Raw genomic sequence first — 16,087 nt, 5'->3', positions numbered from 1 at the left:
GGGTTTCGTACCCGAGTTTGGGAAGTAGATCCACGGATCAGAGAGAGGTAGAGTCTCTCAAGTTGTGATCCGGAAGTTGGGATTCCCAAGTAAGGACTTCGTGTCCAGGAAAGCAGAGTTGTTCTGCGGGAAGAGGACTCTGGAAAGAGAGTTGGAAAAGAGTTGCAGGGATGCCATGCCCTGAGTCTGGAAGGTGAGATCCAGAGGCGAGAACCTTGATTCTCGAGGAATTGGAATAAGGAACGGAAGTTCCTTGGAATAGGGTTTTGCCCTAGGAATCGGAAGCTGAGGCTTCCAGGAACCATCAAGTCTTATTCTAGAACGAACGTGGTAATACGTTCGGTTAATACGTTCGGTTCAAGTGCTTGTATAGACTTCTCCTCAGTAATAAAGATACTATTACGGGGGGGGGACCAGCCCATCTTCTGGTCCCCAGTACTGTGTCGATCTTCTCACTCTCTATCTCTCTCTCTATTTATTTTCTCTCTATATCCTCTGGCTTCAGTAATAAGTGATAAATCCTATTTATCCGAATGTATTTTATATTGTTATGCGCTCCAGTTTGTGACAGTGGTATCAGAGCATGGTCTCCTCTCTTTCTCTGTAAAGGAGGACGACTCTGGGAAGATACGGGAAGAAGCCATGACAAGCCAAGAGAGAAGTAAGCAGGCGGAACCCTAAGTCTTGCAAGGAAAAGCTCGCAGAGTTGGAATTTTTTTTCTCTCAGCAAGAAGTCGACACAAGGCTTGGGATTCTCTGAGAAGGCGACAAGAGCATGATGCTCAAGAACCTAGAGAATCCAAGGAGCGGAATGCTCGAGATTCTTCAGAATCCAGAAAATATCCATGAACGTCAATCCAGAACTATAGCCATGAAATCCCGTCATTCCGGGAAGGATATGAAGAAGGTCTCTAGACCTAGGAACACTTCCAGTCAAGTTTGATACTTTTGACGGAAGGAAAGATGCCCCGAAAGCTACCGCATTGATTCAACAAGTTTGAAGTTGCCTTTGCTAACGGCAATTTCTGAAAAAGCGTCGAAGATGAGGCATGTGATTAAACACCTCAAGGGGATTACAAGTACTTGGTGGTATACCAAAGCTCTGCAAGGAACTTACAACAAGACTTGGATTCAATTCAAGGCTGAACTTTTTGACAAATTTTTTTCTTCTATGCTTTGAAGAAGGCATCCAAGAAGATTGGGATCGGTTTGCCCAATAGAAACATGAGTGAGTCAAAGCAAGTAGTGGTTCACTCCTGCCAAGGTAGCTCCACTCTTGACCCTCTCTGAGGAAAGAAAGATGAAGAAAGACTTTTACCCGAATTTTGTAGACGCATCTGCAAGATACTTTGTAGTGGATGGTGGAGTCAGTAGTACAAGCTGAAGTGTACACCTCAGTGTACATAGAATCTAATCCCCACAGTGGGATGGGAACCATTGAACACAGAAACAACGAATTTTTGTTACCTCTCCTCAAAGGATACATTGCTATCCGGAGAAAGTTTGGAGTAAGGGAATTCAATCTAACTCTTGAATGCTTGAATAGAAGACCCTCAAACTCTAAGTGAGAGGACAGGTCTTTGATCAAAGTTAAATCTTTGAGAAACTCATCAACTGCCTATTGCTTTTATGCACGAGATATGCACGTGTCTAACCAAGACAATCACTCTCGAGTGTTTATGAGAGTAAGGTTGAGTCAGAACATTGTTTTATACAATGAACTGCTTTGCTTAACCATCCGAAAGGTCCATGATTGATCTGGTATCCGGTAATTCTCGAACAGATTACCTGCTACTGCGGGTAGGAAATTATGAAGGAACCATTCTGAGCTTTCCAACAAAGAAAAGCTTTCATTAAGCTTGAGTACCTTATGAACCAACACCCCTACCCGGTAAGGGAAGATATGGTAGTGCTTTTTGCACAAGTGAATGAACACTCTCTTTAGGAGGGAAGGAACAAGCGACAACTACGGCCTGTGCTTGAGGAATCCAAGGATTAAAATCCTAGATTATTTGATGAGCGGGTTTTGCTCTAAGATCGAGCCAAGGGATCGTTAAGTTGAGCGTCTTCGCTCTAAGGATCTTACGAAGGGAAGGAAATTTCCCAGGTTCACCGAAACTTTAACACAGCTTAAGAATTATATACACTTTTGAGTACATGGATAATGCACGAAGATGCAGACCTATGCCAAGGAACTGGACGAGAGTTTGTTATACTCTCTTGAGCGCTTTTTTGCGCGCAAGGATATTCCGACACAAGAATCTCTATTTGAGTTTCTCTTCGGAGAAGAGATTTTCTGATGGTCATTGATCATTGAGTACGCTATGTGCTTTTACCATTACAGAGCAACTTTTGGTTGCGGTATATGTTTCTCCATGAGCGGGTCAAGTAGCATTTACACGCTGCTGGAATAAATTCGAACTATTCTGTTCGTAAGAATATAATTCGCCAACCGTTTCAAAATGGTAAGAATTACATATGGGAGAACATCCCTGAGAATCAAAGAGGGTTCGCTCTATTGTGAACTAGGTTTGAACGTACGTTCAGAAAATGCTATGGCTAGAATCCTATCTGCCTGAGATTTTGCGAGGCGTCATTGATGGTTGCAAGGAGGAAAAGATTGGAAGGAAGTGTGCCGTGCACAAAGAATCTTCAGATTGGAACCGTCCGCCTACGTTGAGCGACGGCCCGAAACAAGAACCTTCTTTAAGGTGATCGCAAACTTTGTTTGTGAAAGAAAAGACATTGAGCTCAATGCTCTATGACTTGAGCATTCCCTATGTGGGAGGACACAAGAGGTTTAATACCCTCTAGACTAACAGCGCAGGATTATGCGTAAGGATGATAACTAGATTGATTTCTAGGAGGATTATTCTTCTCGGATTGAGAAGGTGGAATTGAGTTAACAGACTCTCGAATGAGGAAACGTTCGATCTGTTGGAAAGACGCGAATGACGAGTTCTTCCACAGCTCGTAACTTTTGACGATGGTGAAGGATATCCTCGAGGTACTAGAGGAAGGACATGAACCGGTAAGGTAAGTATTGAATTATTGAATTTTTGTTTAATTTAATTTGTAAGTTCTCTTTTGAGAAAGGACTAGCTCAACTCACCATTGAGCAAGATTTGAAATTTTCCGGTTTCTCCCCGACAGTTCAGTTGGACCTCTACAGTTGAGGACAACTGTTTATAAGTGAGAGGGATGTTGCTAAATTGGCTTTATCTAACAGAAAAATAACTTTAAATGAATTATTGGATTTATAAGTGAGAGGGTTTTCTCGCTTGGAACACCAAGGAAAAAATAATTCTAAATGAATTATTGGAATTTTAAGTGAGAGCGTTTTTCTCACTGGAGACATCCGAGTACAGAGTATTCCTAGTGCGTCATTTAAAGTAATGACGGGAACACTGAGAACGGGAATATCTGTAAGGCCACCAGGAACGGGTACTTCTGATGCGTCACATCGGATGGGTGACAGGGAGCATCGGAAAGAAGTATCCGACCATCCGGGAACGGACATCTCTGATGCGTCATAGGATGGGTGACATAGAGCATCGTGAAGGAGATTGTACCGTAAGTTCGGTAGGAAAGGACTAGGTGATGGGTATTCCTGATGCGTCACAAGGTGGGTGACGGGTGCATCGGAAAGGGAATATCCATAGTCGGGAGGAAATTCCGAACTGTGTTAGAATTGTGCACAAGGAAAAGCAAGCACTTGAATGAAGATGGGTTCAAAGGAAACTTTGAGGAAAAACAGATGCTTTCTGAGAAAGCGGGATTGCTTTTCGGGAAAGCAGATGCTTTCCCACGAGGAAGTCTATGTCTGCATTGCAACTGTGCATGTGATTGCATCCAGGGACGCCTAGGAAGTGTTGTGAAAGCATTGTTTTTAACTTATAAGGTTTTATTGAATTTTTGGGCAAGTTCAGACTATTTTTAAAATACGCCAGCCGCCCACTTAATAAGTGGGCAGCCATCTGATAAATAAGGCAACAGATCAGCAAGCGTTTTCTCTCCCTTTTTCTGGCAGAACAGAAAAGAGAAATTTATTTATTTTTTTTATTTTTTATTTTAAAAAAAAAACGGCCGCGATCTCTACGCGAGCAACTATTCGTGCCCGTGGCTAGGAGCTATAAAAGCATCACGTGCCCTCACTCGGAGGGGAGGACCAATCTTTGCAAGGAGGAGATGCTGCTGCAGATTTCAGCCGTAAAGAAGACCTTGCCGGTGATGCCCATGGCTGCCCCAAGTGTACCAGATGTCGCCAAGACCCAATGCGCGAGTTCCCTCGCGAAGAAGTGCCTACGAAGCGTGTTTCCATCGCGACAAGTTGCTGTTTTTCTCTGTTTTCAGCCCATAAACGTCGTAGACGGGGCTGATTCACGAGAAGGAACCCGAGAACACACCTCTTTTGTGTGTAGGATTGGAAGAGAGGATTTTCTATGGAGAGATCTCTTCCAAGGAATTGCTTTTCGAGAATCGAGTTGCGTTTCGAACGTCGAGACTTTGAAGGTAACAATTTTCATGTTCTGATCTTTGAGTATTTGATTGCAGGTGTACTTCCTCTTCGTGAGGGAGTAGGAGCAGAGAAAGGCATGAGCCTCTGCAGGAGAAAAGCGCTCTGAGGAACTAGAGTCAGATCAGCCCAAGGGTTTTGTACCCGAGTTTGGGAAGTAGATCCACGGATCGGAGAGAGGTAGTCTCTCAAGTTGTGATCCGGAAGTTGGGATTCCCAAGTAAGGACTTCGTGTCCGGGAAAGCAGAGTTGTTCTGCGGGAAGAGGACTCTGGAAAGAGAGTTGGAAAAGAGTTGCAGGGATGCCATGCCCTGAGTCTGGAAGGTGAGATCCAGAGGCGAGAACCTTGATTCTCGAGGAATTGGAATAAGGAACGAAAGTTCCTTGGAATAGGGTTTTACCCTAGGAATCGGAAGCTGAGGCTTCCAGGAACCATCAAGTCTTATTCTAGAACGAACGTGGTAATACGTTCGGTTCAAGTGCTTGTATAGACTTCTCCTCAGTAATAAAGATACTATTACGGGGGGGGACCAGCCCATCTTCTGGTCCCCAGTACTGTGTCGATCTTCTCACTCTCTATCTCTCTCTCTATTTATTTCTCTCTATATCCTCTTGCTTCAGTAATAAGTGATAAATCCTATTTATCCGAATGTATTTTATATTGTTATGCGCTCCCGTTTGTGACAGAACCTCAAGACCCGCAAGAACCTAAGACCACAAGAACCCACAAGAACCCAAGACTTCAGTGGATGGTCATCACTCGAAGCAGAATGGATACTTCACTTGGAGGTGATGAGCATGAGAGAGGCGAAGAAGAATTTTCCCCATCGGGAGGTTTTTCTGACCCTCCCCCTTCCCCATCTACGCCAAGGATTGCATCAGATCCTATAGAGGCTTGGTGCAAGACAATGATGGACATGATGACAACGTGGCACGAAGCAAGAATGGCAACCATGGAGCGTGAGCGCGAGCAATTGCGCTTGGAGGCCAAAGAATTTGATTGCAAGTACGCATAAAGAAAAACAGAATTGGATCGCAAGAAAGTTGTTCATTCTTCATCTCTCATTTCTAATGTGCAGGCGAAGATTGAAAGGATTTGGGAGAAGGAGACTCTCTCAGTCTCGTCTTCTCCAGAGCATGACACACAGGATTTGCATGATGATTTGAATAATAATGACAAGCATGATGAATTGCATGATCAAGATGTGATTTCTCACAAGCATGATGATTTGCATGAAGATGATGTGTTAGTTGCTACTTTCTCTAGTGAAGCTAACCTCATTGCAGATTCGATCAATCACGAAGAACCGATCTTGGCTCTCGAGTCGAGGTCCATAGAACCCCCACAAGAAGAATCGATAGATCTCGAAGAACCGATCTTCGCTCTCGAGCCTAGGTCCAAAGAACCCTCACAGGAAGTACTATGTGTTCGAATGATTAGTCAACACGCATTGTTCGAGTGTTTCATTCGTGATCATTTCCTGTATTTTAGTCAGTGTCTTTATGTGATCCCTTTCCGCAGGCATGACATCTTGTACGTTGAGCACGTTTCACTCATGAATGAGCACGGATGTATACGGATTATTCATGAAAAGCTGAAAAGTATACATTCAAGGAAGTCACATTCCATGTCTCTTCCTTGGCATGACATAGTCGTAGAAAGAGCACAAGAAGAATTGAGCACCAAGCATGGGCATTTCCGTTGTGAATTGCCACAGTTGATTGATTTATATCAGAAAGACAAGATTCGATCTCATTGTTTGCGTGTTTGTGGTGAACGATTTGGCACTCCGTCTATTTGTTCATCTACATTGCATGCACAGTTTTTGAGGAAGACGAGATTTTTTCCAATCACTTTACATGGAATAGATATGTTCATGGTTTTGTGTTGGAAGTGGTTTCAGGAATTTTTAGCCATGGAGATTCTTGAAGAAGGAAAAAGCATGCCTCTATACGAAGTTGAAGCATTGAAGGATCCACAGAAGACTTTGTGTCGCTTTCGGCGAGGCCCAAAGAAGCAAGCGTTGCAGACCTTTATGAAGTTCAAGTACCGCACGACTCACACATTAGAGTGGGCCGGCGAAGAGTCCTTTCCAGGATTCCGGATGCTATTGGCAATCTCCCTCGACGCCATACAATTCGGTACCAGTACCTCACTTTGAAAAGGAGGGGATGTCACGTGACACATCCAACCCTATGTGTCCGTGGACAAGCTACAGCATGACTAGGGTTCAATTCAGTCAAGTCAGTCTAGAATAGGAAGTGATCTGGCACTTTTGTGAGTCTGTTCGCAGACCGTGCATGTCCAGACACTTAGATTAGATGCATATCCCCTGGTTGCACACAACATGACCATCAAATTCCAGTCAGATCCCATCAGTAGCATTTTTACAGTGCATAGACCTATTTTCCCTATTTTTGACATTTTTCACTTAATATTTTTAAGAGACTTTTGTTGAAAAGTGGGTAGGTCAATTTTGCTAAGTTTGTATATAAGCAAACCTAGCGCTAGCACTTTCTGGCAGAAGAGGCAGCAGAAGCACTCGCTCAACAGGCAACTTCTCAGCAGAGCCCCTAAGAGGCCTAGCGTTTTTGCATCACAACAGAAGGCTGGCGTTTTTGGACCAGATCAGCCAGCGTTTTTGCTCTTGCAGATTCTTGGTGATAGCAGACCAAGCAGACTTCCCAGCTTAGCAGATTCTCCACAGCAAGACCATTTTCAACCCTAGCGTTTTTGCATCTGCAAGGCTCTTCAGCGTTTTTGCATATCTTCGCAACGGCATACCCACAAGCATCAGCGTTTTCAGTTTTCAGCAGTCAAACTCCACAGTAGAACCACCGAACCTCGCAGATCTCACCTTCCCACAGCAGTTCCTCGCCGCACGGTCAGATTCCGCAAGGTTTACAGATTCAGACCGGAAAACGTAGATGCTGAGGAAAAAACACAAATTTCAGCATCTGCGTTTTCAGCGTGTCGTCGTCGTACCGTCGTCATCGACATCGTCACCGACATAGAGTCAAAATTCAGCAGATAAAGATTTGCGATTTCAGCCCTTAGCATTTTCAGATTTCAGCCCGTATCATTGTCGTCGACATCATCGGCAAGTCCAAGCATTGTAGAGATTGTGCAATCATAAGTAGACCGCTCTCGCCATAGAGAGTGGGGCCCTTGGAGGAGGGTTTGACAACTTCCCGGTGTCGTATTCTTCCCTCTCTATCTCTCAGTCTCATGCACTTCCATTCACAGTGTTCATCCACTTTGTTTGTGTCCATTGCACTCTCTCACTAGAGGAACGGAAGGCTCTCCCTTCCGTAAGTAAAAGAAACCTTGAGCACAGTTCGGAGCACTCATCTTGAGCAAAGTTCAACATTCACTTCCGCTGCACCTTACAGCTCTCCAAAGTCATGGGGTACGAAGAACAGAGATGCCTGGGTTTGTTTCTACTCGAGCTGCATAGACACAGAGAGAGCCTGCTGAGAGGAGAGGCCAGCCAATCTCAGAGACACATCACAGACTTCTTTAGTGCAGACAATGGACACCCGGAGGAGTTACAACCACAATAGATCTTGTCGCCTCACACGAGAGGCACACTGATCATCCGAGCGACTGAATTGGGGAGATCCAGACGCCCACAACTGCAGAGGACTACACAGCATCGACGGAGGCTACATCAAAGGATTTGGATCACTTTGGCCCGACATGCACGATGCCCAGTTAGACTGCTGACCATGGAGGAGATTGATGAGATCCGCCAGCGACCAATGCTGGATCTCTTGTGATTTGTGGTTTAGCTATCCCGACTAGCTGTTTTGTTCACACCTACCGGCTTAGGATTTCACAGTATTTATATTCCATCATTTTGTCATTTCATTTCATTTTGTTACTCTGACTTTGTATCAAATCCACCACATTGTAACGCTCTGGTCTCATAGGTCATTTTGGCCTTTTGAAGACGTTAATATAACATTTCATCTCTCTCTCTCTCTCAAAAGAAAGCACATTGCTGATTCTCTCTTACTTGGACCCACTGTAACCGTGCCCACCTATAGAGAAGTAAAGCTGATACAAACCCCCGAAGGCAAAGTACAAGGCTGCACGTAGGTATAGAACCTGAAGATAGCCAGGGCCCAACAGAAACTGAAGAAACCATAACATAACAGCCGTAGGCTATAACAAATATATAACAAGAATAACCAGGGAAAAAACCCCTCCTAGTGAGGGTAAGAGTGCTCTAGGAACAAACTGAACCGGCAAGGAGGATGGACGAGAAGAAGCTTATGTAGACACTTGAGAGAGCTGCAGCAACACCACAAGCCAGAACAGGCTGAGGTACGGAGGAACCGGCAAATTGCTCGGTAAGGCCTGCTATCAAGCAACGAACGACAGGTCAGAGGAACAAGTGATAATGTTGGGGAGGCCAAATCCGATAAGCACTCTGCCAGACGACTCATCAGTGGAGGGAAGAAGGCCCACAAATCAATCACCGACAACTCCATTCCGACAGCTTGGAAGAGCTCCAGATTGAGTGAGAAGCAAAAGTGCCAGAGAAGCCATGCATGCATGCACAACGCACAAACACAACAGGCGCACACGCTCGCATGCACACACTCTCTCTCTCTCTCTCTCTCTCTCTCTCTCTCTCTCTCTCTCTCTCTCTCTCTCTCTCTCTCTCTCTCTCAGAAACACTGACATGCAAGAAACATATACATCAACCCACGCACAAAGCCGGAACTTAAACCAAACAGAAAAGGGAAACACACGATGCTCCTCCTCTCTCTCTCCCCCCCCCCCCCCCCCCCCCCCGTCCCCCTCAAGGAAATAAAAGGAACAATCATTCGTCGAAGTAGCACGCATTCAAGCAAGGAAAGTGTAAAGTCTAGATCTTGTCAACCATTTCAACTCTGTTGCACCTGACAAATACCCTAGCTCTACCATTGAGAGATGACAGAGATCACAGCTAGACGTTACAAAGAGATTGGTTCAGCCCCAATCAGGCCCCTTCCTCAAGGAGCTCTTAACACCCCCACCACCCACATACACCATATTACATCCTCATTATGGCACTAGATGGAGCTAGTTAGGCTATGCATACCATGCTTGTATACACATATAGTTTGCATTCTCCAGCTGTTACTTATGAGCTCCATTCCTCCTCTACACTACACTACCATATTATCACCTTAGCCATTCTACACTCTAGTCGGTTACCCCCTCTCATTCCAGAGTCTTAGTTCTGGTCTTTTGTCACAGCATGTTTGCTTTCTTACATAGTGAAGATACCACAGTTGTACATTGATTTGTCTCATAGGCCAAGTCAGCCTCTAGAAAACATTAATAAAATTTTTATTTCCCTCTTTCAGGCCCAGCTACAAGCATGCATACTCTACATACACACACGCACGCATGCAAAACCCGTCATAGGAAAACACATGTACAGGCACGTGTGCACACACACAAATTCAATCTACATACACAACGCACCAAAATCTGCCACCCTGCCTCAACAAAACCAAATGATTCCCAATCTTAATGCACTTGCAGCCCTCCAAGGATTAACAGTGTACCTTAACATTGATATACCTAGATGAATCCAGGATAAACCCAGATTCACCCTTAAAGGAAAGTGCAAGGTATAGACCCATGGTAGTCACCCACAAGACAATATAACCATCAGCTCCATCATGCATAGTATTGACTAAATACCGACATCCCCACTAACGTCGTCAATGCCCAACAGTGGGTGTAGAACTAGATACTAACATATGCTCCCAAACACAACACACACACATGAGCATACATCAACACATCAGCGTACTGAGTTTCTGTCATGGCTTCGGAGATCAAGGGCAGACTCAGCCATAATGAAGCCTAGCACTAAAAGAATCATTAAATCGGATAAATTAGCACAAAAAAGAGGTAGTTGATAGGGCATACGCACCACGAAAGATAGAAAGAATTAGCACATTATCAACTGGTCGTAACTCAGATGAAAACTTCACAATGTGAAGTCTGCATGTCCGCTATACGACTAAAAAAGTATACCTAGATGAATCCAGGATAAGCCCAGATTCACCCTTAAAGGAAAGTGCAAGGTATAGACCCATGGTAGTCACCCACAAGACAATATAACCATCAGCTTCATCATGCATAGTATTGACTAAATACCACGACATCCCCACTAACGTCGTCAGTGCCCAATAGTGGGTATAGAACTAGGTACTAACATATGCTCCCAAACACAACAAACCCCACACACACACACACACACACACACACACACACACAAGAAGATACATCAACACATAGATCAGCGTAATGAGTTTCCGTCATGACTCCGGAGATCAAGGGCAGACTCAGTCATAATGAAGCCTAGCAATAAAGAAACATTAAATCAGATAAATTAGCACAAAAATGAGGTCCCATGGTAGTCATCCACAAGACAATATAACCATCAGCTCCATCATGCATAGTATCGACTAAATACCATGACATCCCCACTAACGTCGTCAGTGCCCAATAGTGGGTGTAGAACTAGGTACTAACATATGCTCCCAAACACAATACACACCACACACACACACATGAGCACACATCAACACATAGATCAACGTACTGAGTTTCTGTCATGATTCCGGAGATCAAGGGCAGACTCAGCCATAATGAAGCCTAGCACTAAAAGAATCATCAAATTAGCACAAAAATGAGGTAGTTGATAGGGCATACACACCACGAAAGATAGAAAGAATTAGCACTGAGTCTAACAACTTGATGTGTATGTACATGTCCAACCTTTATCACAAACCAAATGTGGCATGGAGGCTTGCAATACTATAAGATGTCAACAACAACAAGAACAACTACAAAAGCAAAGTTTGAGTATGCAAGCCACCAAAGGTGTAGCTGGAAAAGGGGAAGCAATAAAAAAAAAGCCTACTCATCCAGATACACAACGAATTAGAAGTCGTTTGATCTATACAGCTTTGTTGGCTCTCGATGCGCAATGTCTGAAAAATGAATTGAAACACACCTTTGAATATGTACGTTTCACTAGAGGTATCACTGCTGAAACTTGATCCACTAAAACGATATTGAATGAAGGCCATAGCCATATCATCCATAGAGCTACATATAAGCAGCGGAGATAAGCACAGAGAGCATGAAGCCTGTAGAAGATATGACGGGGTAAGAAATCCCCATATACTGTTATAGAAAAATTTCCTGCAAAGAGATAATCATATTAAGCAAAGAATGACATTGATAAATATGACAAAAAGGTTTCTGATTGTAATGAGACATAAGCTATACCTTCCTTCGTCTCGTCAAAGCATCTGTTCTTATCATAATGAGCTGTAAAAATATGTACATAATGACCTCTCGATGCAAGCTCTACGGCTGCATCTACTATCAACCTCTCTGCACCGCCTGTTTTAAGTACGTGAACCAAAAAACACGCAATTTACTCTCACTTACGTGTCTTTAAAGCCCAAATTACTGCATGAAACCACTCTGTAAGAACATACATCATGATAAAGCCAAGGTCTGAACCTACAATCTATGAGAAGGGCTAAAACATCTGGACAAAGCACTCTAAAATAACCTGAAATTTGTCATCCTATTCCTGCTTATCTGCTGCTTTAATACAGCACAAAGATGCTCATCAAACACAAAAAGGAATCCAAAACATGTTTATATTCCCCTGAGAGAAGCTTGCAGTAACAAAATCACCTGTCCGTATAGAGCTAATGTAAAATAATAATGAACATAAACGTGTGTAAATAATCAAAAGTCCTGGAAATAGGCACAAAGGCAGCCTATGAGACAGAACAATGTATGTGTGTGTCTCTTCAGGCTATCGAGAAAGAAGGGACAAAATTGCTGAAAATAAACCTGCTAGAAAATAAAATAAACTGGCATGTAAGTGTGTATAAATGGAGTTCTAACTCTGATCAATGTGGAGCTATATGCATGGGGAGTACAACCATGATAAGCAAAAGACTAGCTAGCTCTATAGGGGTACCAAACCAGGGGTGTAGTATGGCATGCAGAGATGGGTAAGGGGTGAAGAGTCCTCATAGCATAGCAGCAGGGTCTGAGAAAGCCCACTCTATCTCCCTCTATCTGATCTCCTCATGCCATAGTCGGATCTCTCGAATGGCCCGATCATGCACTCTTTGGGCCTAGTATCCCTGTATTCTAGGGCATCTACGGACTTGAACAATGTTTGCCTATTGTAGGGTGACCCCTCTTTGAAGATCACGCGGTAGGACTAGGGCAGCTCTCTAAAAGAAGCTGTGATTTTCGCCCTCCACAGGGGTGTGCGGGTGACGGGGGTTACAGCTCCCCTTCCACATGCTTTTCCTCCTACTTACAGGCTTCTCATCACATGCACTGGCCCATGGTTGTGGGTTGGCCACCTGTACATGTAACAGACTTGGAGACTCCAAGTCGAGAATCTACCGCAACGCCACAAGAAATCACTTCAAACAGTTCAAGTTCACAATTGATTTGACACTGGCCCGGCGGAGTTCCATGCCTAGAGATGTTGGCCCCAAAGACTAACGCCCCTTTCGGTATTTCTTTTTGTATTAATCTGCAAGCGAGTGGGAGGCTCTCACTCTCAGACTCTGCGTCCAGATGCTCTGAGAAGTGGGAAGCCTGTCCACTTATTTAAAGGTTTACAAGGGATGCCAAAAGCAGAGCCCCAAAAGGTCTGGAGGGCGTTTGGTTGTAAAAGTTTACAAGGGATGCCAAAAGCAGAGCCCCAAAAGGTCTGGAGGGCGTTTGGTTGTAAAAGGCCTCTATATCTTAGGGCCCGGACCTTTTTAGGTTATTTGCGGGGACGAGGGAGTCATTGAACAGCTCATGGCCCGAACCTAGATGGTTATTTGCGGGGGGAGTGTTCATCGACGGCTTTATGTTTCTATGTCTTGTAACATGCATATGTGATCATTTGTGTTGCATTGTGATGCGCCAACTACTGAATATTCCTAATTGGATGAGATTGCCTGGGTATGTAATTTTAGTGCATCAAGACGAAGATTAGTGCGGTCTAGGTGTGATGACTAATTTACTACGCCGGAATATCAAGAGTTCCAATCTAGACGAAAGGAGAAGCCAACTCCTTGATCAAAAGAGCCGAAAGGAGAAGCCAACTCCTTGATCAAAAGAGCCCAGAGGAGAAGCCAACTCCTTGATCGAAAGAGCAACCTGATCGTCCCTCGGATTGTCCCTCAAATTTTTTTTCAGCTAACTTGAGTTGTTTTGCAGATTTGTTGTAATCACGGACGATTACTCTCTTTCAAGAAGGGGGGATGTCACAAACTACTGACGTGTCCAGACACTAAAGAGGAGAGCCAACCTTCAGATCACGGCAGAGGGGCCTAAACCCTAAGAAGAACAAGCAACAGAAAGAGTCCTACCAACTTATGGGACCCCGTCCGATGGGGCCCAGGTGACATAAACGATTAAAATAAAGCAAGACCCACACACACACAAAGAAGGATTTGCATAGCAGCTGATGACGTGGCAGTTTTTTGGATTTTTCGCTGACAGTGCTGACGTGGCAGATTTCCGCAAAACGCAGTGACAGTGCTAACATGACAGTTGTACGGAATTCCGTGATTTACGTTGGCAGCTTTTTGGCATTGCTTTTGGACCAGATGCTTTTGAGTTTGAAGGCTTTTCACTGTAAACTGCTTTTGGGGCCTACGGCCTTTAAATATGAGGCCATGGGCTCATTCTCGGGCATGCTTCCTGGACAAGGTGCAGAGTCTGGAGTACTGGCTTGTACTGAGCTGATGCAATATAAATAAATACCGAAAGGAGTGCCAAGGTTTTGGGCCAATACTCTCTGGGGTGGAATTCTGCCATTCCGTGTCGTGTGTCGTCTGTCTCTCTCAGTTCAGTTGTTATTGAAGTGCTAAAAGTTTGTTCAGTCTGTTCTTTTCTATTGGCACGTGGTGCCTGTCTTGTGATACTTATCCTCTTAGCTATTGCAGATGGAAGCATGCAACTTCCATGGGATGTTTTCATCTTTTCTCACAAGAACAAGGGTATATTGTCTTCTCCCATCCATTTCTTCCTTTATCACACAAGGACTCTTCACTAGGATAGTCTTGTCTTCAGCAGCCCTTAGTCCTTTGATCACGCTTGTGCTCGAGCCTCAAGGGGGTCTTTTAGCATTTGTCTCTACTCTCCATGATGCTCATTCTAGTTCCTAGCCAGTGGTGATCTCCTTGGTGGGTTATTTTTCCAAAATCAGCCCTTTACTTTTTAATAACTTGTCCATTTGTCGGTCACTCCAAAGTTAGAGCTTTTCTCCTCTAGCTTGTCAAGGGGAGGCATTTTCTTCAATAATTGTGCATCTGCTGTTGAGGTGCAATGTGGTCTCACCTTCGATATGCAATGTACTATGGGTTGTTCATGGTATAGTTTGGGCTAGGGTGCACAGGATATACATGACTGCAGTTAGCAGTTCTCAATAATGAGGCCTTTTAAGGTTATAGATGTTTTACGAGCTTTGGCAAGCTGGCCCATTTCCCCTATACTCTCCCCAAATTTGGCATTCATTTGACTCTTGTGAAGAACCTGCAAATGACTTCTTCCATCTCCTACTCTCACCGTTGTATCCAGGATCCATTGCATGCTTTTGGTACAATGCTCTCTCTCTCTCTCTCTCTCTCTCTCTCTCTCTCTCTCTCTCTCTCTCTCTCTGTGTGTGTGTGTGTGTGTGTCGAGTGAACTTACCAATGCCTAAATCAGGGTGACAAATTGCGATCTTCAGCTTCTTCTCAGATGATGGAGATGACGTGTTGGACATGGTCTGCAAACATACTATAGCGAAAGAGCAACTTCAAAGCAGGCGAACTGCGACACCAAAATCAATCTACAAGGCGACGTCCCGAGTTCAATCTCTTTGTTTGTGCCTAGCGAACTTCGACGACCCTCTTTGTGCATAGCGAACTTCATATAAACATATTCACTTATCTCATACCTATTGGCAAATGGACGACAAGCAGACCAAAATTTAGGGGGCAAAAGGGATTGGGTGGAGTCCCTCGGGCCTCCAAAGATCGTAAGTACGTTGAATCTTATGAACTCGAGCGATGAGGAAGCTTTCTTCATGCCTCCTCAAGTTGGGTGGTGAACTCAACATGTTGCCCTCTCTTCTAAATTATAGCACTAATCACATAACATTGGTATCGCATTGCGATTAACAGTCCAACTCACCCTCAACATCCTCCATTAAGCTATGTTTTGACAGGGGCAAGTTGCAACATTCATCACGTATATGCTTGCTATGATATCTTTTATTTAGTTTTCTTAGGTGAAGCTTGTTTGAATAATGTTTTTGAATTTGAAAACAATGTAAAAGCATTGCCTTGGACGAGGTCTACATGATGTGAGTTAAACAAGAAAAAAGAAAGGAAAGAGAAGTTATTCTAAAGCTTAAAGGTATTAGTGAGCTTAGAAGGTGTGGGGTTTTATCCATGGGCTTGATCTAGAATATCAACCTAACAATAAAACCCATCACTTTAAACTTTTTGTCTAAAGCCATTCAACATGTAGAA

The 16,087-nt window shown here is 44.0% G+C and overlaps 1 protein-coding gene across 1 annotated transcript in view; it reads right to left on the bottom strand.

The window, feature by feature from the left end:
• Positions 1 to 15,458, bottom strand: part of LOC147436962 (UDP-Glycosyltransferase superfamily protein) — a 35,687-nt gene extending 20,229 nt beyond the window's left edge. Inside the window, exons 1-3 of the mRNA XM_086486359.1 lie at positions 15,264 to 15,458; positions 11,823 to 11,939; positions 11,545 to 11,735 (exon numbers count right to left, since the gene is read on the bottom strand). Of these exons, the coding sequence (XP_086342485.1) occupies positions 11,545 to 11,735; positions 11,823 to 11,939; positions 15,264 to 15,336 (381 nt within the window). The 5' untranslated portion in view covers positions 15,337 to 15,458. The remainder of the gene's footprint in view (positions 1 to 11,544; positions 11,736 to 11,822; positions 11,940 to 15,263) is intronic.
• Between the last annotated feature and the right edge of the window lie 629 nt (positions 15,459 to 16,087).

This window comes from Adiantum capillus-veneris, chromosome 17 (genome assembly GCF_014529385.1).
Source record: "Adiantum capillus-veneris isolate H3 chromosome 17, ASM1452938v2, whole genome shotgun sequence".
Lineage (NCBI taxonomy): Eukaryota > Viridiplantae > Streptophyta > Polypodiopsida > Polypodiales > Pteridaceae > Adiantum > Adiantum capillus-veneris.
This window is presented reverse-complemented; position numbering and strand designations above follow the sequence as displayed.